We start from the raw sequence: 26,444 nt of genomic DNA, 5'->3' as shown, positions 1-26,444 counted from the left end.
CTGTCTACGTTTTATCTCTCCACCGTTTTTCTCTCTCGTTCTTCGCTGTTCTTCGTGTTTGAGAGCTGCGAATCCCGAGGCTCTAGGGGCGAGCGAATCGACCTAGGGCAGCCCATAGCCGCCGCAATCCCTGACGGGGTCCCTCCCGGGTGCGCGGGGTTTCGGGTCTGCAAAAGCACCCGCCGACTGTCTTGCGTATCGCGCTGTCGGTCGGGTCTCCTTCGACGTGAGCTGCGGTGCATCACCCCCGGCGTCGAGGGTACACGTGACGTGTTCGTGTGTCAACAAATCTGTATGAGTTCAGTGTTTCCTACAACACCCATAGACCATTCGTTCATATATATTGTGACAGTTATATTTCACACGGAGGGGTATCGTTTGTGTTCGAGGCAAGCTATTGGCATGCTAAAAGGTGTTGTTGCAGGCCTGGTACGCTCGACTAATCTCCCTTGTTTGTCATAATTGCTTTCTTTGTGGTGTGCTCAGACAAGCTTGAATTGTACAAGGGTGGCATCTTGATTGTTTGGTTCCTTAGTTTTAGCTTATTTACAATACGAGTCTGGTTAAGTTGAGTTAGGATCCTATTCTTGGACCACAAGCTTATGAAATACCAGTGAGAACAATAACAATAATTAAACCAATGAACTCTGACTGCCTGTGAATCTCAAACAGATGTTGAGAAATGTACATTTGTTGGAAAGATAAATCAATGTCCAAGAAAGCAACAGCAGTACAAACTGCAGCAATCACTGCCTTTATTACATAATTATAATTCGTGTTTAACAAACACAAGTCTTAAGCTGCCGAGGACCCCCAGCTAGCTTTACATGATACGTAATAAGCAAACGACATCACAACAATTTACAGGAAAGTAGTAAACAGATCTGAAGAAAAACTTTGAAAAAGAACACTTGTGAAACAGACACTGAACGAAAGAGAACCAAACCAACCTCCTGTAATCAAGCAGAGTGACAAAACAGAGTGATCACAACATCTAACTACACACCGAGCCACTGCACGGTCTCGTATTTAACTAGAACCTTGATATGATTGGATTCATGGCGCTTCGTATTCATTGTCTTTAATTGCTCCACTGCACCGTCCAATGCAGGGTTGTCTTTGTTTCCTTCGAGCACCACATCTTTAAGGCTTGTCAAATTCTCCATGCCTTGGATTATCTTAGATTCTCTGTGTAGAAACCTCACCTGGAGTTTCTCGAGCTTTGACATTGATTTTTCCTCAAATCTGAGAACTTCCATACCTTCAATATCAAAGTTCAGGTACAGGTACTTGAGCGCTGGAAAGTCGTGGGCAGTTTCTGCAACTAGTTCTCTACCCACGTAGTAGCAAGCCTCCAGGTGTATGTGCCACAGATTTGGCAGCTTACATACTGGGCCAAACAGTTTGTCACCATCCAAGTATGTCCAAGACAGGAAAAGCTCTGTAAGATAATTCAGTGACCGGATCCACTCAGGCAATTTGCTAATGCCGGAGCCGATCCTAAGATACCTGAGGAGCCGCGGCGGTGGGTTGATGTCATGTATAAAGTCCAAATATTGACCGTCCCTAACACGGTCGGTAACGTTCAGCCACCGCAGGGAATATATCTTGCTCAGGGACTTGGCAAGCTTTTGCCTAACATCCAGATGAAGGGGATCAGTTTCCACTTTCATGCGCAACTCTCCCAATTGTTGTAGTTCACCGAGCTCTTCGGCGGCATCAGCATCACTATCGAAAACTACTACATTCAGCGTCCGTAGTGCCTTCATCCTACCCAGGCCCTTTCTTGCTTTCCAACAGCTGAAGTAAATGTCGGCCTTCTTGTTGATTTGCAGGTGTTCTAGTTTCTCTAGTTTTGTCACCGTTTCCGGTAGATCTTCAAGTTGCGTCCCACGAACATCAAGGGTCTCCAAATTCTCCAGGTCACCGACTTCCGGAGGCATATGACTGATACTTGTTCCTTTCAAATTCAAGAGCCTCAGCAGGTACATCCGGCAGACATCTCTCAAATGTTTGTTTTCTATGGCCATGCAGTCTTCCAAGTCAAGTACCCTGAGCAGGGTGAACTTGCACAAACGGTCAAGCACCTTCTTTTGATCTTCAGGGCCAAACATGCTCAATGATCGGACATGCTCCATGTCCATCCCCTCGATTGCATTCTTCTTACCATGTGATGCTGCAATTTTGTTAGACGGCGAGTCCACAGGCGCTACCTCTTTTCCGCCATGGATGGACAGGCGGCGCATGCTACCATACGACATCCCTTCATACGGGCCACCTATTAGGCTAACAAAGTTAGCCTCCAGGGATTTGGACACCATGACCTCAAGTACTATGTCATGTACTCGACACGTCTCCACGGTCCCATCCCACCAGGTGACAATATCATCGGCCCGACCAATCATGTTCCTACTCACCAACTCGTCGTAGTAGGCTTCTGCAGTCTCCATTAATGTCAAACCCCGGATCTCAGCAACCAGTCCTTCTGCAATCCATCTCTTCAACAGCCGTTTCTTGACGATTACATAATCCTCTGGGAAAATGCTGAGGTACATCATGCAACCCTTGAGATAATAGTGCAGGTGGTTATAGCTGAGAGTAACTATTTGCCTCATGCCCTCAAGAGTAGGGTTGTTCTCCATTTGAGAACCAATTGACTTGCAAACTCTTTCCCACATATCTTTGCTCTCCGATGATTTGTAGCTGGCCAAGAGGTTCGCGATGCTAATAATGGCCATTGGTAGCCCACCACATTTTTTTAAGATTTTGTTCATTTCACTTCTCAGATCATCATGCAAAGTGGCGTCCTCTGAACCAAATGCTCTGCTGAGGAACAACTTTTTGGATTCATCAAAGTCAAGGCACTTCATCTGATGAATGAGATCTCCATCAACACTGCATGCTTCGGCAACCGTCTGTATCCTAGTGGTCACAATTACCCTGCTGCCGTTTTCATTCTCTGGTAACTTGAATCTGATTGCATCCCATGTGGCTGCTGTCCATACATCATCGACTACAATAAGGTACCTGGTTTCATCATAGGAATTCCATAGTTAACTAGGACGTGTGAAAACTGAAGGCTACCTTTAATAATATATCGTCATTAACTGCATAAACACGGCAACATAAGGCCATATACAAAGGCATGGTATTAGGTAACTACTCATTTTCGGGACATGAGATATGCAATGTAGATTTTCTTGAATAGATTTATATTATTGTAAAAATTATTCAATATTATAAATAATTAATGTTTTATACTATTTACTGTAATAATAAATATATGGATATCCAACTATTCTACTACCTCCGTTTCAGTTTACAAGTCCTACACGTACGTATACCTAGGTTGCCAATTTTATCACCCTAATATAAACTATATAACACAAAAATTATATCGTTTGAAAATAGAACATCTAAAGTTTTTATTGGTATTTTTTTTGTAATATATGACTTGTATTAGGTTGGTCAAATTGACGACCTAGGGGTAGGCGCATGCCCTGTAAACTGAGAGAAAGGTAGTAATAAGAGTTCAGCAGACCTATCGCCTGAAGGGTTTTAGGTGCAGTTTTGAAGATCCATCAATAATGGATATCCAACTATTCTAATAAGAGTTCACCAGATCGGTCACAGACGTTAGATGTGAGAAAAAGGGTTTCCCCCCGCTTTGTATTACAAAGCAACCATCCGATACAACCAACGATAGGTGCTGGGGCGGAAGCAGCACAAGCACGCCCAAAGGAAAAGAAAAAGAAAAAGAAAAAGAAACAAATGCCGACAACGGCAGGTCGATGAAACAAAGATGACCAGTGACCGCTGCACCCACCGGAGAAGTACCACCGCGCTTCTAGCACTCCGAGGCATCGCGTACCGAGCAGCACCTTCAGGAAGGAATGCGACGACGACGCCGCTGCTGCCCGGACAAGTCCAAGGGTTTTCCCCGGTACGCAGAGGGTAGTGGGGAAGAGGCAGATCCGACGCCCTTCAGGAAGGTCCGGCGGCGCCCGCAGGCGTCACCGCGTCGGTGATGGACGAGCCACCAGGGATTTCTCCCAACCCAAACAACCACCACCATCCCGGACGATCGGAAGTGCTCCACCAGAACTGCCGCCCACCAACATGTGCCACCACAGTCATTGAACCATCAACGCCGTCTCGCTGAGCCACCGACACGAGATCTGGAGGAGGGACGAGGGGCCAACGGGCTCGGGGGCAGCCGCAACTCAGCCGATGGGAGGGGACTACCACCACCGCCGATGCGGAGCCGACCGGACGTGATGACAGGAGCTTACCAGGCCCGCATAGGCCCGACCGGACCCCAAAGGATCCAGACAACCCCTGCCGCCACGCTGCAGCACATCGGCCGACAAAGCCGCGCCACCACCACCAGGGAGCCACGCCGCCGCACGCCGGAACACCGGCCCGCCCCAACCCAGCTGGGGCCCAGAAGAGCCCAGATCTGGGCGGAGCGGAGGCCGGCGGCTAGCCGCACCACCGCGCGCCACCGCATCAGATACGCCCGCGCCCCGCGAACCCCGCCGCCAGGACGCACCATCGCCAGCCACCATCGCCCGAGCAGAGGAGGCCGCGCGCAGGGACAGGCAGGCCCGCCACCGCCGGCACCATGCGGGCAAGGCCCGGCGGCGCGCACTGGCGGCGGCGGGAGGAGGGAGGAGCTTGGGGGCACGCGAGAGGAGAGCAGCGTCGGGGCCCCCCGGTCGCCTCGCCCGGGAGGCAACGCGGGGGGTACAGGGACGGGAGAGGAGCGGGGGAGCGGGTGAGGCGAGCGGCGACGGCGGCTTCACGGGGGGAAGCCGCCGGCGGCGGCGCGGAAACCCTAGGCAGAAGGGGAGCGGGGGAGCGAGCCCGCTAGGGCTCACATATGTTAGATCAGGATGTTGGAAATATGCCCTAGAGGCAATAATAAAAGCATTATTATTATATTTCCTTGTTCATGATAATTGTCTTTTATTCATGCTATAATTGTATTATCCGGAAATCGTACTACATGTGTGAATACATAGACTACAATACGTCCCTAGTAAGCCTCTAGTTGACTAGCTCGTTGGTCAACAGATAGTCATGGTTTCCTGACTATGGACATCAGATGTCATTGACAACGGGATCACGTCATTAGGAGAATGACGTGATGGACAAGACCCAATCCTAAGCATGGCACAAGATCGTGTAGTTCGTTTTGCTAGAGCTTTTCCAATGTCAAGTATCTCTTACTTAGACCATGAGATCGTGTAACTCCCGGATACCGTAGGAGTGCTTTGGGTGTACCAAACGTCACAACGTAACTGGGTGACTATAAAGGTGCACTACAGGTATCTCTGAAAGTATCTGTTGGGTTGACACGGATCGAGACTGGGATTTGTCACTCCGTGTTACGGAGAGGTATCACTGGGCCCACTCGGTAGTGCATCATCATAATGAGCTCAAAGTGACTAAGTGTCTGGTCACGGGATCATGCATTACGGTACGAGTAAAGTGACTGCCGGTAATGAGACTGAACGAGGTATTGGGATACCGACGATCGAGTCTCGGGCAAGTAACATACCGTCTGACAAAGGGAATAGAATACGGGGTTGCTTGAACCCTTGACATCGTGGTTCATCCGATGACAACATCGAGGAGCATGTGGGAGCCAACATGGGTATCCAGATTCCGCTGTTGGTTATTGACCTGAGGTCGTCTCGGTCATGTCTGCATGTCTCCCGAACCCGTAGGGTCTACACACTTAAGGTTCGGTGACGCTAGGGTTATTAGGAAGACTTGTATGTGATTACCGAATGTTGTTTGGTGTCCCGGATGAGATCCCGGACGTCACGAGGAGTTCCGGAATGGTCCGGAGGTAAAGATTTATATATGGAAAGTTGTTAAACGGACGCCGGAAAGTTTCGGGGGCATACCGGTATTGTATCGGGGCCACCGGAAGGGTTCCGGAGGTCCACTGGAAGGGGCCACCCCTCCCGGGGGGGCACATGGGCTGCGTGGGAGAGGGAGCCAGCCCCTAGTGGGCTGGGAGCGCCTCCCCACCTAGGCCCATGTGGCTAGGGCTTGGGAGGGGGAAACCCTAAAGGGGGCGCCCCCCTAGCTTGGGGGGCAAGCCACCCCTCTTTCCCCTCTCCCTTTGGCCGCCGCCCCCTCTAGGGTTTCCCCTAGAGGGCCGTCCCCTCTTGCCCTCTTCCCCCTATATATAGAGGGGTGAGGGGAGGGCTGCAACACACAATCCAAGGCGCAGCCCCTCCCCTCCCCAACACCTCTCCTCTTCCGTACGAGTTTGGCGAAGCTCTGTCGGAGTACTGCTGCACCAATTTGCACCACGCCGTCGTGCTGCCATTGGAGCTGCCTTCCTCAACCTCTCCTTCCTCCTTGCTGGATCAAGACGGAGGAGACGTCGATCGTCCCGTACGTGTGTTGAACTGGAGGTGCTGTCCGTTCAGCACTTGGTCGTCGGTGATCCGAATCACGGCGAGTACGACTCCCTCATCACCATCCCCTTGAAAGCTTCCGCACTCGATCTACAAGTGGTATGTAGATGCAAACTCTCTCCCTTGACTCGTTGCTTAGATGAACTCATAGATGGATCTTGGTGAAACCGTAGGAAAATTTTAATTTTCTGCAACATTCCCCAACAGTGGTATCAGAGCTAGGTCTATGCGTAGTTCTCTTTTGCACGAGTAGAACACAATTTTGTTGTGGGCGTGGATCTTGTCAACTTGCTTGCCGATACTAGTCTTATCTTGCTTCAGCTGTATTGTGGGATGAATCGGCCCGGACCAACCTTACACGTACGCTTACGTGAGACCGGTTCCATCGACAGACATGCACTAGTTGCATAAGGTGGCTGGCGGGTGTCTGTCTCTCCCACTTTAGTTGGAGCGGATTCGATGAAAAGGGTCCTTATGAAGGGTAAATAGAAGTTGACAAAATCACGTTGTGGTTATTCGTAGGTAAGAAAACGTTCTTGCTAGAACCCAATTGCAGCCACGTAAAAGATGCAACAACAATTAGAGGACGTCTAACTTGTTTTTGCAGCAATTGTCATATGATGTGATATGGCCAAAGTTGTGATGAATGATGAATGATATATGTGATGTATGAGATCATGTTCTTGTAATAGGAATCACGACTTGCATGTCGATGAGTATGACAACCGGCAGGAGCCATAGGAGTTGTCTTTATTTTTTGTATGACCTGCGTGTCATTAAAGAATGCCATGTAAATTACTTTACTTTATTGCTAAACGTGTTAGCCATAGAAGTAGAAGTAGTCGTTGGCGTGACAACTTCATGAAGACACGATGATGGAGATCATGATGATGGAGATCATGGTGTCATGCCGGTGACAGGATGATCATGGAGCCCCGAAGATGGAGATCAAAGGAGCTATATGATATTGGCCATATCATGTCACTACTATATAATTGCATGTGATGTTTATTATGTTTATGCATCTTGTTTACTTAGAATGACGGTAGTAGATAAGATGATCCCTTACAACAATTTCAAGAAGTGTTCTCCCCTAACTGTGCACCGTTGCTAAAGTTCGTCGCTTCTAAGCACCACGTGATGATCGGGTGTGATGGATTCTTACGTTCACATAGAACGGGTGTAAGACAGATTTACACACGCGGAACACTTAGGGTTAACTTGACGAGCCTAGCATGTACAGACATGGCCTCGGAACACGGAGACCAAAAGGTCGAACACGAGTCGTATGGAAGATACGATCAACATGAGAATGTTCAACGACGATGACTAGTCCGTCTCACGTGATGATCGGACACGGCCTAGTCGACTCGGATCGTATAACACTTAGATGACTAGAGGGATGTCTAATCTAAGTGGGAGTTCATTGAATTAATTTGATTAGATGAACTTTATTATCATGAACAATAGTCTAAAATCTTTGCAATATGTCTTGTAGATCAAATGGCCAACACTCATGTCACCATGAACTTCAACGCGTTCCTAGAGAAAACCAAGCTGAAAGATGATGGCAGCAACTATTCGGACTGGGTCCGAAACTTGAGGATCATCCTCATAGCTGCCAAGAAACAATATGTCCTAGAAGGACCGCTAGGTGATGCACCCATCACAGAGAACCAAGACGTTATGAACGCTTGGCAGTCTCGTGCTGATGATTACTCCCTCGTTCAGTGCGGCATGCTTTACAGCTTAGAACCGGGGCTCCAAAAGCGTTTTGAGCAACACGGAGCATACGAGATGTTCGAGGAGCTGAAACTGGTTTTCCAAGCTCACGCCCGGGTCGAGAGATATGAAGTCTCCGACAAGTTCTATAGTTGTAAGATGGAGGAAAACAGTTCAGTCAGTGAGCACATACTCAAAATGTCTGGGTTGCACAACCGCCTGTCCCAGCTGGACATAAACCTCCCGGATGAGGCGGTCATTGACAGAATCCTTCAGTCGCTCCCACCAAGCTACAAGAGCTTTGTGATGAACTACAATATGCAGGGGATGGAGAAGACCATTCCCGAAGTATTCTCAATGCTGAAGTCAGCAGAGGTTGAAATCAAGAAAGAACATCAAGTGTTGATGGTCAATAAAACCACTAAGTTCAAGAAGGGCAAGGGCAAGAAGAACTTCAAGAAGGACGGCAAAGAGGTTGCCGCGCCCGGTAAGCAAGTTGCCGGGAAGAAGAAGTCAAAGAATGGACCCAAGCCTGAGACAGAGTGCTTTTATTGCAAAGGGAAAGACCACTGGAAGCGGAACTGCCCCAAATACTTAGCGGACAAGAAGGCCGGCAACACTAAAGGTATATTTGATATACATGTAATTGATGTGTACCTTACCAGTACTCGTAGTAACTCCTGGGTATTTGATACCGGTGCCGTTGCTCATATTTGTAACTCACAGCAGGAGCTGCGGAATAAACGGAGACTGGCGAAGGACGAGGTGACGATGCGTGTCGGGAATGGTTCCAAGGTCGATGTGATCGCCGTCGGCACGCTACCTCTACATTTACCTACGGGATTAGTTATAAACCTTAATAATTGCTATTTGGTGCCAAGTTTGAGCATGAACATTGTATCTGGATCTCGTTTAATACGAGATGGCTACTCATTTAAATCCGAGAATAATGGTTGTTCTATTTATATGAGAGACATGTTTTATGGTCATGCTCCGATAGTCAATGGTTTATTCTTAATGAATCTCGAGCGTAATGTTACACATATTCATAGCGTGAATACCAAAAGATGTAAAGTTGATAACGATAGTCCCACATACTTGTGGCACTGCCGCCTTGGTCACATTGGTGTCAAGCGCATGAAGAAGCTCCATGCTGATGGACTTTTGGAGTCTCTGGATTATGAATCATTTGCCACATGCGAACCATGCCTCATGGGCAAGATGACTAAGACTCCGTTCTCCGGAACAATGGAGCGAGCAACCAACTTATTGGAAATCATACATACCGATGTGTGCGGTCCAATGAGTGTTGAGGCTCGCGGAGGATATCGTTATGTTCTCACTCTCACTGATGACTTGAGTAGATATGGGTATGTCTACTTGATGAAACACAAGTCTGAGACCTTTGAAAAGTTCAAGGAATTTTAGAATGAGGTAGAGAATCAACGTGACCGAAAGATAAAATTCTTACGATCAGATCGTGGAGGAGAATATCTAAGTCACGAATTTGGTACACACTTAAGAAAATGTGGAATCGTTTCACAACTCACGCCGCCTGGAACACCTCAGTGTAACGGTGTGTCCGAACGTCGTAATCGCACTATATTGGATATGGTGCGATCTATGATGTCTCTTACCGATTTACCGCTATCATTTTGGGGATACGCTCTAGAGACAGCTACATTCACTTTAAATAGGGCACCATCTAAATCCGTTGAGACGACACCGTATGAATTATGGTTTGGGAAGAAACCTAAGCTGTCGTTTCTAAAAGTTTGGGGATGCGATGCTTATGTCAAGAAACTTCAACCTGAAAAGCTCGAACCCAAGTCGGAAAAATGCATCTTCATAGGATACCCTAAGGAAACCATTGGGTATACCTTCTACCTTAGATCCGAAGGCAAGATCTTTGTTGCCAAGAACGGATCCTTTCTGGAAAAAGAGTTTCTCTCGAAAGGAGTAAGTGGGAGGAAAGTAGAACTCGATGAAGTACTACCTCTTGAACCGGAAAGTAGTGCAGCTCAGGAAAATGTTCCTGTGGTGCCTACACCGACTGGAGAGGAAATTAATGATGATGATCTAGGTACTTCGGATCAAGTTGCTACTGAACTTCGTAGGTCTACTAGGACACGTTCCGCACCAGAGTGGTACGGCAACCTTGTCCTGGAAATCATGTTGTTAGACAACGGTGAACCTTCGAACTATGAAGAAGCGATGGCGGGCCCGGATTCCAACAAATGGCTCGAAGCCATGAAATCCGAGATAGGATCCATGTATGAAAACAAAGTATGGACTTTGACAGACTTGCCCGATGATCGGCGAGCGATAGAAAACAAATGGATCTTTAAGAAGAAGACGGACGCGGATGGTAATGTTACCATCTATAAAGCTCATCTTGTCGCTAAGGGTTATCGACAAGTTCAAGGGATTGACTACGATGAGACTTTCTCTCCCGTAGCGAAGCTTAAGTCCGTCCGAATCATGTTAGCAATTGCCGCATACTATGATTATGAGATATGGCAGATGGACGTCAAAACAGCGTTCCTTAACGGTTATCTTAAGGAAGAGCTGTATATGATGCAGCCGGAAGGTTTTGTCGATCCTAAGAATGCTAACAAAGTATGCAAGCTCCAGCGATCCATTTATGGGCTGGTGCAAGCATCTCGGAGTTGGAACATTCGCTTTGATGAGATGATCAAAGCGTTTGGGTTTATGCAGACTTATGGAGAAGCCTGCGTTTACAAGAAAGTGAGTGGGAGCTCCGTAGAATTTCTCATATTATATGTAGATGACATACTTTTGATGGTAAATGATATAGAACTGTTGGACAGCATTAAGGCCTACTTGAATAAAAGTTTTTCAATGAAGGACCTTGGAGAAGCTGCTTATATATTAGGCATCAAGATCTATAGAGATAGATCGAGACGCCTCATAGGTCTTTCACAAAGCACATACCTTGATAAGATTTTGAAGAAGTTCAAAATGGATCAGTCCAAGAAAGGGTTCTTGCCTGTACTGCAAGGTGTGAGATTGAGCTCAGCTCAATGCCCGACCACGGCAAAAGATAAAGAAGAGATGAGTGTCATCCCCTATGCCTCAGCCATAGGATCTATTATGTATGCCATGCTGTGTACCAGACCTGATGTAAACCTTGCCGTAAGTTTGGTAGGAAGATACCAAAGTAATCCTGGCAAGGAACACTGGACAGTGGTCAAGAATATCCTGAAGTACCTGAAAAGGACAAAGGACATGTTTCTCGTTTATGGAGGTGACGAAGAGCTCGTCGTAAAGGGTTACGTCGACGGTAGCTTCGACACAGATCTGGATGACTCTAAGTCACAAACCGGATACGTGTATATGTTGAATGGTGGAGAAGTAAGCTGGTGCAGCTGCAAGCAGAGCATCGTGGCGGGATCTACATGTGAAGCGGAGTACATGGCAGCCTCGGAGGCAGCGCATGAAGCAATTTGGGTGAAGGAGTTCATCACCGACCTAGGAGTCATACCCAATGCGTCGGGGCCGATCAAACTCTTCTGTGACAACACTGGGGCTGTTGCACTTGCCAAGGAGCCCAGGTTTCACAAGAGGACCAGGCACATCAAGCGTCGCTTCAACTCCATCCGTAAAAATGTTCAAGATGGAGACATAGAAATTTGTAAAGTGGATACGGATCTGAATGTCGCAGATCCGTTGACTAAACCTCTCTCACGAGCAAAACATGATCAACACCAGAACTCTATGGGTGTTCGATTCATCACAATGTAACTAGATTATTGACTCTAGTGCAAGTGGGAGACTGTTGGAAATATGCCCTAGAGGCAATAATAAAAGCATTACTATTATATTTACTTGTTCATGATAATTGTCTTTTATTCATGCTATAATTGTATTATCCGGAAATCGTAATACATGTGTGAATACATAGACTACAATACGTCCCTAGTAAGCCTCTAGTTGACTAGCTCGTTGGTCAACAGATAGTCATGGTTTCCTGACTATGGACATCAGATGTCATTGACAACGGGATCACGTCATTAGGAGAATGACGTGATGGACAAGACCCAATCCTAAGCATGGCACAAGATCGTGTAGTTCGTTTCGCTAGAGCTTTTCCAATGTCAAGTATCTCTTCCTTAGACCATGAGATCGTGTAACTCCCGGATACCGTAGGAGTGCTTTGGGTGTACCAAACGTCACAACGTAACTGGGTGACTATAAAGGTGCACTACAGGTATCTCCGAAAGTATATGTTGGGTTGACATGGATCGAGACTGGGATTTGTCTCTCCGTGTGACGGAGAGGTATCACTGGGCCCACTCGGTAGTGCATCATCATAATGAGCTCAAAGTGACTAAGTGTCTGGTCACGAGATCATGCATTACGGTACGAGTAAAGTGACTTGCCGGTAACGAGACTGAACGAGGTATTGGGATACCGACGATCGAGTCTCGGGCAAGTAACATACCGTCTGACAAAGGGAATAGAATACGGGGTTGCTTGAACTCTTGACATCGTGGTTCATCCGATGACAACATCGAGGAGCATGTGGGAGCCAACATGGGTATCCATATCCCGCTGTTGGTTATTGACCTGAGGTCGTCTCGGTCATGTCTGCATGTCTCCCGAACCCGTGGGGTCTACACACTTAAGGTTCGGTGACGCTAGGGTTATTAGGAAGACTTGTATGTGATTACCGAATGTTGTTCGGAGTTCCGGATGAGACCCCGGACGTCACGAGGAGTTCCGGAATGGTCCGGAGGTAAAGATTTATATATGGAAAGTTGTTAAACGGACACCGGAAAGTTTCGGGGGCATACCGGTATTGTACCGGGGCCACCGGAAGGGTTCCGGAGGTCCACCGGGAGGGGCCACCCCTCCCGGGGGCCACATGGGCTGCGTGGGAGAGGGAGCCAGCCCCTAGTGGGCTGGGCGCGCCTCCCCACCTAGGCCCATGCGGCTAGGGCTTGGGAGGGGGAAACCCTAAAGGGGGCGCCCCCTAGCTTGGGGGGCAAGCCACCCCTCTTTCCCCTCTCCCTTTGGCCGCCGCCCCCTCTAGGGTTTCCCCTAGAGGGCCGGCCCCTCTTGCCCTCTTCCCCCTATATATAGAGGGGTGAGGGGAGGGCTGCAACACACAATCCAAGGCGCAGCCCCTCCCCTCCCCAACACCTCTCCTCTTCCGTACGAGTTTGGCGAAGCTCTGTCGGAGTACTGCTGCACCAATTTGCACCACGCCGTCGTGCTGCCATTGGAGCTGCCTTCCTCAACCTCTCCTTCCTCCTTGCTGGATCAAGATGGAGGAGACGTCGATCGTCCCGTACGTGTGTTGAACGCGGAGGTGCTGTTCGTTCAGCACTTGGTCGTCGGTGATCCGAATCACGGCGAGTACGACTCCCTCATCACCATCCCCTTGAATGCTTCCGCACTCGATCTACAAGTGGTATGTAGATGCAAACTCTCTCCCTTGACTCGTTGCTTAGATGAACTCATAGATGGATCTTGGTGAAACCGTAGGAAAATTTTAATTTTCTGCAACGTTCCCCAACACAGGACACCTTAAGCACTTTGTGCATGCCCATCTAGCGTGGGCGCTTTTGAAACAGGATACCCCGCATGTTATTGCGGGAATATGTTCCAATATATTTCAATGATATTTGGTTGTATGAGACATGAATATATGTAGTAATAATATGAGAATGAAAATTGAAAATTATATGATTTATTGTGTACGATTAGTTATATTTTTTTATTAAATATGAATATTATAATATAATGAAAATTATCATGCATGTTTACATTTTGATGGACGTTTTCTTATGCATGGTCATAGTGGAAGATTTTCCATGTAGGTTGCATCCTTGCATTTTAAGAGAAATAAGTTAGTGGGGGCTAGCGATAAACATGTTGTAGAGCATAGGCTTCAGGACACCCTCTTAGAGCATCTCTAGCCTATAATGTCGACCCGCAAAATTTGTTTATAGTTCGCTAAAAAATGATTTATGCTGTTTTACGGGTCGGCTACGCAGGATCTGCTTGGCCGCAGTCTGCGTCTGCCCGCAAACCAAAACCTTCGATTAGCGAATTTGACAGCGAGTCCGACAATTGTGTGCAAATTCGAAGAATAAAACATTGTTCACGCGCGAATAAAAGCATAGTTTTGTATGACAGATGCAAAAGGACTTCATGCAAAAGCGACGATCACGTCCATCATCATCTTGGTTGCTTTTCACCCGTGGTCATGATCTTCACTCCGCACCACCGCCATCAATTCCATCACCGACTCCGAATCCATCACCGGCACTTCTTCCAACTCTGGTACCGAAAGCATCGCCGGGCGCACTGAATGTGAAAGCATCGCCGGCACCGAAACACCCACGGGCCGCTGCTAGCATTCTCCTCTTCAAGATGTCTCTCCTTGACATATCAAGCCATTCTTTGGTGATGTCGTCCATGCCATAACTGTTCAATGTCATGATCCTGTTCTCTTCGGCAAGAAGCTTGGCCATGGCTTTGTTCTCAGCGGCATTGTCTCTTCTCTCCTCAATGGCCGCCTTGCGCAACCCCTTGTCCTTGAGCAATTACCACTTCTCTTGCTTCTCTCGCGCCTTCTTCTCGGCCAACTCTTTCTTTGCCTCCAATGTCTTTCCAACATCAACACATTTGATTGCACCATGTATCTATCTTGTCCTGCAAGCTCGATGCATCGTGTTCCCTCTTGATCTTCTCCTTTCTCTTCTTGTCTCCATCGGGCTTGTTCAAGTTTCGTGGGCCATCATCATCTTCATCTTCATCCATGTTCGTAAGTGAACCTCTCTTCGGTGGGGATTCTCTGTCAATCAACTTCCACTTGTCACACCCTTTGAGCAGTTCCTAGCAATGCTCTAGTTTAAATTTTTTGCCTTCGGAAGCTTCCATGCCTTTGTATCTTTGTTGGGCAATTTTCTCCTACACAATTAAAACAATGTCAAATGATGCAGTCTCTTCAAATGGTACAAATGATTTGCACAATGTGGGACGTGAAAACGAACTCACATAGTCAGATTCCACGGTTAGACTTGGAGGTGCATTGCAAACTTGTTCCAAGCAAGCAGCCCAACGGCTACAAATCGGCTTGATCACGTCCCAACAACCTTGGAGTGACCCAAAGGTGCGTGGAGTCCTATTGGGATACTTTCCCATCATACGGAAGTACTGATCTTCGATCCTTTGCCAATACCTCTTGGTGGTTTGAGATGTACCGGTGCAAGCATCAAGAGACACCGCACTCCAAGCGTTGATCAATATTTGGTCTTCTAACATCATGCAGCTCTTCGATCTCGCACCTTTTTTTGCTTGCGCTTTCTCATACACCCCCTCGTCTATCTCCTCAACTTCATCTTCACCACCGTGATCATCCACGCCACCCTCCATTTCATTGTAATCGAAATCAGCGAACGGGGCTTGATCGACGTCCACGGTGTTGGAGTCCAACAAGTTGACAAACTCGGCAGTGGCATCGTTTGAACCACCGCTATAGTAAGTGACATCAAGTCACGAGATACCACATTGGCGAAAAGCGAATAAAGTAGAAGAAATCGAAGAAGCATACCGTCTGGCCATTTCATCAAACACCTCGCCTGCGGTGGAAGCAGCGCCGTTAAACGGCATCGTCGGGTTACCTCTTGCCGGGGAGGAGGGAGAGGATGAAGGTGCCGGCCTTTTCGTAGGAATATTCTTATGCTTCATGCCCGAAACCTTCCCCATCTTCTCTGGCGGCGGCCGGGCAGATCACGCAGCGGCAGCGGCGCCGGGTGCACGTGCCTTCCCGACGGGGCCAGTCGGATTTGCGCCCTGCACGACCACATTGCCATGCCGCTTGCGAGCAGGCGCGGTGATGCCTTGAGTGACGGCGGGGGCGACATGGCCGGTGACGAGATCTGCCGGAGGGGATTGCACGTGCGCGACATCCATGATGACAGGGGACGCTAGGAGGCTTCCATGGCGGCGAAGAATGGCCAGGGAAAAGGGGCCGGAGCAGGTGGAGGCCGAGAGATGGTGGCAAACGGGGTGGAAAGCACGAACGGCCGCGCGGAAATTTTCCTCGCGCCGAATCTCGCTGTGGATAGGGGGTGAGCTCGGGTCGGCCTCCCACCCCGTGAATCTAAAGGTTGATGGCGAACTTTTGCCGCGCCCCGCCAAAAATTTTATGGGTCCGACGCGTTTGCGGGGTTTGATCGGGTAGCATTTTTAGCTTGGACCCAGATTTTGGCGGTTATTTTGTGGGTCGGGGCATTATACAGGGTCTGCTAGAGATGCTCTTATCTAGCCACTCATTTTTGCATCGCGATTTGTGCAAGTACTTTTGTCTTTTTTGTTTCTCCCATATAGAACAACATATGAACTTCAAACTTGGCAGCTCAACCAAACATTCTAACTAGAATGTGAGAAAAAACTTCCGGAATTTTTCGTGCAACTTAAATACTAAAAGGTACATTTTTTAATAAAAAATCCCATTTCATATATTTATGTTGAACCCAAAAAATCTGAAAGTTTTTTCCCACATTCTAGTTAGAATGTTTTGGTGTCTTGGAAAGTTTGAAGTTCATGTTTTTTTTTTAAGAAACAAAAAAAGAAAATTTGGTGTAGTAAGTTAGTTGTCTAGCACGGATCTTAAAACAATGTTGGAGGGTAAGGATAAGGGGTGTCCGTAGTACGCTACTTGAAAAAGACGTAGGCTTCCTTTTCTTGCGGCAGAACACTTTCTCTGTTGCTCATGTCCTCCACTTCGTCCATCCACCATGCTCCATGTTGGTTAATTTTCTCGAGCAGATATCTAGGGTTGTGAGGAAGAACAAAAAGAGCTCTACAATTTGTTTTCATATGGATATGTGAGATATTTTTCCCGTTTCTATATTAGATGTTTCCAGCACTTGCTTTGATGTTGATATGCTTCTACCCCATGTTACATGATAATTCTTGATTTGTTTTGAAGTGAAAAAAGGTCAACATGACAACTAATTTTCAGGAATATTATGTACTCCCTCTGTAAAGAAATATAAGAGTGTTGCATTTCAACACTCTTATATTTCTTTACAGAGGGAGTATGCACTACAGCAAGGAGCAAATGTAAAGAAGTCAATATTCAAGAGTGAGTATGAATCTAAACTGATGCTGTTGGTGGTTACATTGAGGCATACATACATGATGTATGTTTATTACATTTGGGATTGTTCTTTTGTATTTCATTTGCCAGGATGATATCAATTTCTTCTGAGTTAGGAAGGCATAGTTTCATATATATTTATTTCATTTGGCAGGTTCACATCAATTTCTTCCGGGTTACAGGAAAGCATACTTGCATTTGCTCACTCCAATCCATCTTAATTGTCGCTGATTTTGTTCAAAGTTGTAATAAATGAGCGACAATTAATATGGACTGGAGGGAGTATTTCATTTGCCGGGCTAACATCAATTTCTTTGGAGTTACAGGAAAGCATAGTTGCATATGTATTTCATTTGCCAGGATCACATCAATTTCTTCCGAGTTACAGGAAAGCTTAGTTGTATATGTGCAGTGACTAATTAGGGAATTTATCGATCAGTGGCTTGATTACCTTCGTTATCTTCTCATGACAGCAGGTTCAACTTTTTTCCTCTTGTCAGCTGGTGCTCATTGAGGAGCCATGGAACCATATTAATATGGCATCTTAAATATTTTGCTCGCTTGTTTGTCTTAGTTATTAGTCCAGGATGATTTGTGTCATATTCCAGTCGTAGGTGGCCTACCTATTAATTAAATCTGCCTTGTTTTGTGGTACACTTAAGATGGAGCACTTGATTTTGTTTGCGACAGTGACCTTCCAAAATAGAAAAATATGAGGTGCATCACTTTTTTTTGTACTATTTCTAGCATTTTTCTATTTCTACAGATCCTATATTGTTAGGTAAAACCATGGGTACAGCTTGCAGAGGTATAATCCTTGTCATCCCTCGTGTAAAGAGAAGCAGAGTCCCCTTTTTTGCTGTAGTGTATGCCTTCACTAATTATTTATAGTGCAATAGGAATATCCCAATAAGTATTTGAAATAAGAGAAAATAGTTGTATGGTTTTTTAGAATTACATTACTGATGTTTTTTTATTGGTTCAAATAATAAGCTTGTTCTTCTTCTTCTTCATGCATTTATGGTCCTTCTAAGCCATCATTCAGAAAGGGTCAACTCATGGGGGCTAATAATGATGTCTTCGGTATAACTGACTCCAACCATTTAAGAAGATCTTTACCTACATTTAAGAAGATCTTGGGTATAACTGGATAGGTGCTTGGGAAAAATGAAACTACCTTGCTCATGTTGAAATTATAGCCATACTTTGTTTATCTTCATATGATTTGTTGGGTTTATCTTATAGGCTAGCTACACTTATTTTGTCTTTCATTGAATGCCGCGAGAACTGTTGGCTAGACTAAGTACTCCCTCCGTCCCACCAGTGGCGAATCTAGGACGTAATTGCAGGGCAGGCTCAACTTCAAGGATACTAATTTTTTGGTGTTGGAAGCCATTTTATGCGCGCACCTAACTACTAGTGTGCTGATCATTGGTGGTGTTTTTTTGTGTGGCAAATTTTGAGGGTAGGGCTAGAGCCTATTGAAGCCTGTTGAGTAGAATCGCCACTGCGTCCCACAATATAAAAGCTTTTTTTTATATTAGTGTGGTGTCAAAAACGCTCTTATATTATGGAACGGAGGGAGTAATATATATGGATAGATAGTTTGTGTGTGTTTGTATTTACCTCTTGTCCTTGAGAAGCTCGTGGAGCATCCTGATGAGGGCGCCTTCATCCTTGTTGTCCACGCTATCTAGAGGTTCCTCTATCTTCATGCCTTGGGCATTATCTGCCTTCGGCTTCACAATCTGCAGAAGCACGCGCTTCAGCAAACCCTCGAAATCCTTTGTGCCGCCGAACGCCTGAGACACAGACACTTGCGCTTGGTGTGGGAACTCCTCCTCCAGCTTCCGGCACACCTCTATCGCCAGTGTAGTCTTCCCGAGCCCGCCAAATCCCACGATGGATAACACCTTGAGATTCCCACCAACTGCCTTCACCATGTTGGTCAGTTTATCAGCCTGCGCCGTGATGCCGACGAGATGGTCGGGGTCGTTTGCTGCCGGCAGGCCGAGCGCATGGCGGGGCACGGGCGTGGGAGCGGCTAAAGAAGAAGTAGTGCATCGCAGTAGCGCCTCACGGCTGACGCCGTAACGCGCGTGGCGCTCGCTGATGACGACTGCACGAGCGCGGAGCTCCTGGATCTCACGGGCCAGCCGGCGGCGAGGGAAGAGCGTCGCGAGGACACGCTTGGACCAGACGAGGAAGCGGTCTCTTGGCCGGCACCGGATGCGGAAGATGTAGAGGTGTACGCAGTCCTCGGCGTCGTAGGCGAGCTCGCGCACCTGCTTCATCCACACCCGGATGAAGTGGTCCACGGCGCCCTCTTCTGCTTCGGACAGCATACGGAGGATGGCTTTCATGGTTTCCAGCTCGTCGCTGAGCTCAGCCACCTGGGCACTCACGCCGCGGAGCTGCCGGTACTCCTTACCCACCAGCTGCCCGACGATGGACACAAGCTGGGCGGTCGTTCCTTCCATTCTCCCGCTCTCTTGAATATCGACTCTGTGGGGAGGGTGGATGGCTGAATCGGAGATGCAGAGTTTTGTGCTACACTTTGCAGATGCTTTATCAAGACTAGAAGATAGAAAAGAAAAAAGACGAGTCCTTGGCTGACAGAGCATTAGAGCAATTCCAACGGGGAGACCCATTTCGTCCGCTGGCGTTCGTTTGGATCAGCGCGGACACAAAAGTCGGCCCAATGCGCCGACTCAAACGGACGCGCGTTCGCTTGGCGGCTTGCGGATCCATTCCCTGCCCATTTTTGAGCCGGATTTGCGTTGGCGCGGACCCGAGGCGGACGCGCGCGCCTTCTCCTCCCCCGGGCCCGCTGGTCGGTGGCAGCCTCCACCATTTCCCTTCAATCCCCCCAAAAATCCTCCCGCCCGTGCGCGCTCCCGGCCCACCCACGCCATGGACGACGACCTCGACGCCGCCGGCCTCGCCTCCCTCGCCTCGTCCCGGCATGCCGGCCGCCCCCTCCGGCAAAGGCAAGCCTCGCGCCCCCCGCAAGCCGAAGAAGGTGCTGACGCCCGAACATCGGGCAAAGGAATCGGCCAAGAGGAAGGACCGGGGGCACACGGCGGGCGCGAGGGATTAGGGATGAAAATGGAGTGGAAACTTTTCATTTTTTCGGAGGAAAAATAGAAATGAAGAGGAAATATCAAAATGGAAATGGAATTTTGCAAAACGGAAGTGGAAATGCAATTTTTTATGCGAAACCGAAAACAAAAACGAAACGGTGTTTTCCGGTGTAACATGCATGGAAACGGAACTTTCCATTTCTGTGAATATGAAATTTCTGTTTTTACTATAAACTTATGGCTGCTTTGTAACCCAACCACCAAAAAAACACAATGACACAATTAGTAGAATGGATCTTAGGTCCAACTTCTACTACAAAACATGTAATCAGCTTGACTCTATACGCAACTGTCCATTATTACTACAATACTATGCTAAGCTGCTAATATAATAATATTATCTTATAATCATGTTAACAACTCATTAAATTTATTTGTTTTTGTGTGTATTTCTCTATGATTCAAGGTGTTTTTAAGTTTCGATCAACGCCTTCCATTCTCCCGCTCTCTTGATTATCGACTCTGTGGGGAGGGTGGATGGCTGGATCGGAGATGCAGAGTTTTGTGCTACTCTTCGCGATTTGCAGATGCTTTATCAAGACTGAGAAGATAGAAAAGAAAGAAAAGACGAGTCCTTGGCTGACAGAGTATTAGAGCAACTCCAATGGGGCGCCTCATTTTGTCCGCTGGCGTCCGTTTGGATCGACGCGGACACAAAAGTCGGCCCAACGCGCCGACCCAAATGGACGCGCGTCCGTTTGGCGTCCACTTGACGACCCATTCCCGTCCCATTTTTGAGCGGATTTGCATCGGCGCGGACACGAGGTCGACGTGCGCGCGCCTTCTCCTTCCTCGGGCCCGCTAGTCGGTGGCAGCCGCCACCATTTTCCTTCATTCCCCCCAAAACCCTCCCGTCCGTGCGCGCTCCCGTCCCACCCCGCCATGGACGATGACCTCGACGCCTCCGCCGGCCTCGCTTCCTCGCCTCGTCCGGCATGCCGGCCACCCCCTTCGGCAAAGGCAAGCCTCGCGCCCCCCGCAATACCGCCGCGCCCAAGCCGAAAAAGGTGCTGATCCCCGAACAACGGGCAAAGGAGTCGGCCAAGAGGAAGGACTAGAGGCACGCGGCGGACGGGAGGCCGCCGCCGCCGCCGCGCAGCAGGAGGTCACCAACACCCGCGTCGCGGTGGCAACGAGGGAGGTGCTCTATATGCTAGGGTTAAACCCTGGCCAGCACGGCCTCGTCAACGCCACCGTGGCCGCGGCTAGCACCGGCTCATCCACCTTCCCTCGGACGGTGCTACCCGACTCGCCCCGCGCATCGGCTTGCACCCCAGTGTCCGGATTCCACGTCTACCCGCAGGCCTCCCACCTCTCCAGAGAGTGCTCGCGCGAGGTGAGCGTGGTCGTGCCTTCCACGCCCGCGCCCGCGCCCATCGACCTCAATGCCACACTGGTGGCTGGTGGCTCGTCAACCGGAGGAGCGAAGGAAACGCGCACGCAGACGCCAGCCGACGTGCTGCCGGGCGCACGCAACCTGTTCGACGGAATGCCGGCCGCCGGCGACGGTGACTACATGCAGAACATGATCTTCGGGGCTGGTGCGCAGGCCGCTGGCTTCGATCCCGACGAGACACAAAGCCAGGATGACCGAGGGGCGTTCACGCAGTCCGCTGGCTACAATGAAGATCAGGCAGCCTTCATGCGTGATCAGGTCGGCCTGGACCTGGACGGCTTTCCTCTCGACCATGAGTTTCCGGAGGACTACGGGCTAGAGGAAGAGGACGAGTGCGACATCGAAGGGGAGCCTTTGTTCGAGGACGAGCTCGCCAACCAAGCCGCCGGGGCGAAGCCGAAGCGCAAGAGCAAGCAGACCAAGGCATACAAGGCGGCCTAGGACAAGCTTCTTTGCGAGTGTTGGATAGACATTGGGCAAGACCCCAAGACGGGCGCCGAACAAAAGCATTCAACTTTTTGGATTCGTGTCCACCGCGAGGTCCATGAGCGCAAGAAGTTTCCGCCGTACCACTAGTAAGCGCGCGCGGGTGCGTGTCCAGTTCGAAGCGATGGAGGGTGATCCAACAAGAGTGCAACAAGTTTTGTGCCAATCTTGAGAGCGTCAAGGCCCGCCCCGTGAGCGGCATCGGCATGCAAGACATGGTATGCTAGCAAGCCGCCCTTTTTTGTGTCATCAAGTTTATGCTTGCGTGTTTGTTTGCATACCATTTTGCCAATATGCTTGCATGAAATACATTTGTAGGCATTTCAAGCTTTGGAGGCACTCAAGGTCCAACTCAATGGCAAGTGCTTCAACCTCTCCCATTGCTTTAGGGTCATCAAAGACGAGGAGAAGTTTAAGGCGCAATATGCCGCCCTCAAGTTGCATGGTGGGAAGCAAGCTGTGGAGGAGGTTGGGGACGGCGAGAAGGCTCGGCCGCGGGGGAAGACCAACTCCAAGAAGGAGGACAAGCGAGATGCGGCACCGATCGCCTTGATCGCAACCGTGAAGGGCATATCACCAAGAAGGACTCAAGGGAGGAGAAGCGCCAGCAAGAAAGCGAAGAACAAATGAATGCCTTCATGGAGATCCAAAGGAGGGGGCTTAAGATGGACGCGGAGAAGCAAACAAGAATGCTTGATATGGAGGCGGAGAAGCAAGCCAAGATGCTAGAGATCGAGGCCACCAATGCCAAGACTAAGGCGAAAGAAGTGGCTCTCGCGAGCATGATGACCAGGGTGGAGATCATGAAGGTGGATCTCAACACCGTGTCGCCAAGGAAGAGGCCGTGGTTCGAGAAGATGCAGGCCGACATGCTCAAGTTCGACGATGAGTGATCTATGGCGGCGAGTGCCATTTTTTTGTATGCCGGCAGGTGTGCTGGCATGACCACGGGGGCCGCGATGGCGTGGCCGAACTCAAGTCCCTTTTTTTGTGTACTGACATGTGTGTCGGCCATGCCAGCATGAACTGTGGTGATATTTTTTGAAACCGGCATTGTATGCCGGCGCTGGCATGGTGCCGGCATGAGACATGGCCGCTGGCATGATCGGCCGCGGGCCTAAGTGCGTACATGAAATGGGTCCGCGCGTTGAGCGCACTGCCGATTCAAATATAAAACAGAGCGGACGTCAGACGGACGGCCGACCCAAACGGGCAAAAAACGGACAAATCCGCCATCCGTTTGGGTCGGCCCGTTGGAGTTGCTCTTATGTTATGAAGCCAGTTGCATCATCAACAGCCATGAGCCTATGACCAGCTAGAGGCACATGATTGATCTAAAATATAGTCGAGGGGAGAGGGAGTGGTTGACTGGGACACGGAGATGTCTGCGATCCAGCGGTGAAGAATTAGCGCTAATTATAAGTGAGTAGACAGGAGAGATAGGGAGAGGTGAACGTGGTCAGCGCTCTTGACCAATGACATACAAACTTGCAATCACTACAACACGGTAGAGCATCCGAGGCGTTCTAAAATGCCTCTAGAGCCCACCAGCAGTGCATTATGTTATGAAGCAAGTTGCATCATCAACAACCATGACCAGCTAGAGGCACATGATTGATCTAAAGAATAGTCGAGGGGGAGAGGGAGTGGTTGTCTGGGGCACGGAGATGTCTGAGATCCAGCGGTGAAGAATTAGCACTAATTATAAGTGAGTAGACAGGAGAGACAGGGAGAGCTGAACGTATTCAGCGCTCTCGACCAATGATATACAAACTTGCAATACCAGCGGCCTTGATATACAAACTTGCAATACCAGCGGCCTTGATATACAAACTTGCAATACCAGCGGCCATGCATGCGCTGCACATGGTCGACCGGCTGCTATAGATCCGTTGGCCGGTCTATAAATCAGTTGTATTTTTTTATGATAATAAGTGTCTCATTTGTATCATATAAGAATCATAGTAAAAGCCATATAAACATTGACCTGACAAAATAAAAAAAAACATTAAAGCGCTAGCTTTTTCACAAAGTAACACCAGCCAAAAACGAAAATTATAATCAAGACCGAAGAATCCTCTAAGTTTGACACCAACATCCGTCACATGCCTCTGACACCATCACAACAGCCACGAAAGAAAGAAAAAATGACGGATCACCTTCTCACCCGAGCTCGATACGGCTCCATCGCTGATATGCAGTTTTGTGGACCTCCAAGGTGGCTCACCAAAGGTGAAACCATTACCGTTGAACGAATCAGACAGAGGCAACACCCCGACATTGCCATCGAACTCCAGCTCACACCCTTGCATGACTAAGATGTTGAAGGAGGAAACCACACATGCTATCCACGAACCACGAACCCTGTAAAATATGAGGCTAAAGCGTATGCAGTTAAGCAGGGACGCGTGCGTGTTATATAAGGGCACAAGATTACAGAGAAGGTTAGAAGGTTAGAGTTGTGGATTGATGTACAAGGAAACTAGCTAAACCAAATCAGATCTCAACAGCCCTGACATATCCTAACACGGTTACAACAAACACACACACACAATCTATAGCTATATGCGGTTTATAGATACACCGTATTATAGAATGCTTGACACTACCCCTCAATCACAACTTATCTAACTTGAGATTGTGTCGAAAAGCTTCTAGCTGCCTCAAAGAAAGAGTTATAGTAAACCCATCTGCAACCTGATCACCCGTAGGGAGAAACCGAACATTCAGCAGTTTATTGGCCACTCGTTCTCGAACAAAGTGATAGTCTATCTCTATATGCTTTGTTCTAGCATGAAAAACATGATTAGCAGTCAAATATGTAGCACCAAGGTTATCACACCAAAGCGATGCAGCCCAAGGATGATGAAGGCCCTATTCTGTTAACATATTCTGCACCCAAATAATCTCAGCAGTTGCATTAGCTAAGGCTTTAGACTCAGCCTCCGTGCTTGACCTGGATACAGTAGCTTGCTTACGAGCACTTCAGGAAACTAGATTACTTGCAAGAAATAGTGCAAAAACCTCATATAGACCTTCTGTCATCAGGACAACCTGCCCAGTCAGCATCAGAAAAAGCACTGACAAGCATGGAGTCAGACTTGCAAAGTTTAAGTCCAAGACCCTGCGTTCCTTGAAGATATCTAAGGATCCTTTTTAATGCAGTCCAATGAACAGAAGTGGGAGCATGCAAGAACTGACAGACCTTATTAACTGCATATGAAAATATCTAGTCGAGTCAAAGTAAGGTACTGTAGTGCTCCCACAACACTCCTGTACCAAGTGGAGTCATCTGGTGCAAGTAGTTCTCCATCATGAAGAGACAATTTTTTAGAGAGAGACAAAGGTGTAGGCGAAGATTTGCAACCTTTCATCCCAATGCGCTGAAGGATTTCTTGCACATATTTCTCTTGTGACAACAAAATACCACTTGCAACCGGCTTCACCTCAATTCCAAGAAAGAACTGAAGAGGCCCTAAATCCTTGAGCGCAAAATCCATACGTAAGTCCTTGAGAAGGGACTCAACTGCTGCAGGAGAGGAACTTGTAACAACAATATCATCAACATAGATAAGCATAAAGATGATGATTCCATGCCGACGATAGAAGAACAATGAGGTATCTCCTTTTGATGCAATAAACCCAAGAGACTGTAACTTGGAATATAAACGAGAGTACCAAGCTCAGGGTGCCTGTTTCAAACCATATAGAGCCTTATCAAGCTTGCAAACATGATGTGGTGAGCTTGAACTTTCATACCCAGGAGGTTGCCTCATAAAGACTTTCTCTTCCAGAACACCGTGCAAAAACGCGTTCTTTACATCTAGTTGTCGAATGCACCAATTTCTAGAGACTGCAACTGAGAGAATTAACCTAATGGTGGTAGCCTTCACTACAGGACTGAAAGTATCTTCATAGTCAAGTCCATACCTTTGTTTGAAATCTTTGGCAACCAAACGATCCTTGTACCTGTCTATGGTGCCATCAGACTTCCTCTTTATTTTGTACACCCATTTGCAGTCAATCACATTGCTACCCCTGATTGGTGGAACCAAATGTTAGGTTTTGTTGTCCATGAGAGCCAAGTTTTCCTCATCCATGGCCTTATTTCACTTCTGATC

The 26,444-nt window shown here is 48.1% G+C and overlaps 1 protein-coding gene across 1 annotated transcript; it reads right to left on the bottom strand.

The window, feature by feature from the left end:
- Positions 1-674: 674 nt before the first annotated feature.
- LOC123042762 (disease resistance protein Pik-2-like) lies at positions 675-19,778 on the bottom strand. The gene is made up of 2 exons (XM_044465153.1): positions 18,925-19,778; positions 675-3,027 (listed from the first exon to the last, which is right to left on the bottom strand). Exons 1-2 carry the CDS (start codon positions 19,776-19,778, stop codon positions 999-1,001), a joined length of 2,883 nt encoding a protein of 960 aa, XP_044321088.1. The 3' UTR covers positions 675-998.
- Between the last annotated feature and the right edge of the window lie 6,666 nt (positions 19,779-26,444).

Source organism: Triticum aestivum, chromosome 2B (assembly GCF_018294505.1).
Source record: "Triticum aestivum cultivar Chinese Spring chromosome 2B, IWGSC CS RefSeq v2.1, whole genome shotgun sequence".
Taxonomy (NCBI): domain Eukaryota; kingdom Viridiplantae; phylum Streptophyta; class Magnoliopsida; order Poales; family Poaceae; genus Triticum; species Triticum aestivum.
Note: the sequence above shows the minus strand (reverse complement) of the source record. Positions and strands in the feature narration are given on the sequence as shown.

What these genes read in the sequence shown, in the direction of transcription:
- LOC123042762 (XM_044465153.1), bottom strand. Translation starts at nt 19,778, where the DNA reads ATGGAAGGAACGACCGCCCAGCTTGTGTCCATCGTCGGGCAGCTGGTG. An exon ending in GAGCTTCTCAAGGACAAGAG is followed by an intron (nt 3,028 to 18,924) that starts GTAAATACAAAC and finishes TGATGAAACCAG; the next exon opens with GTACCTTATTGTAGTCGATG.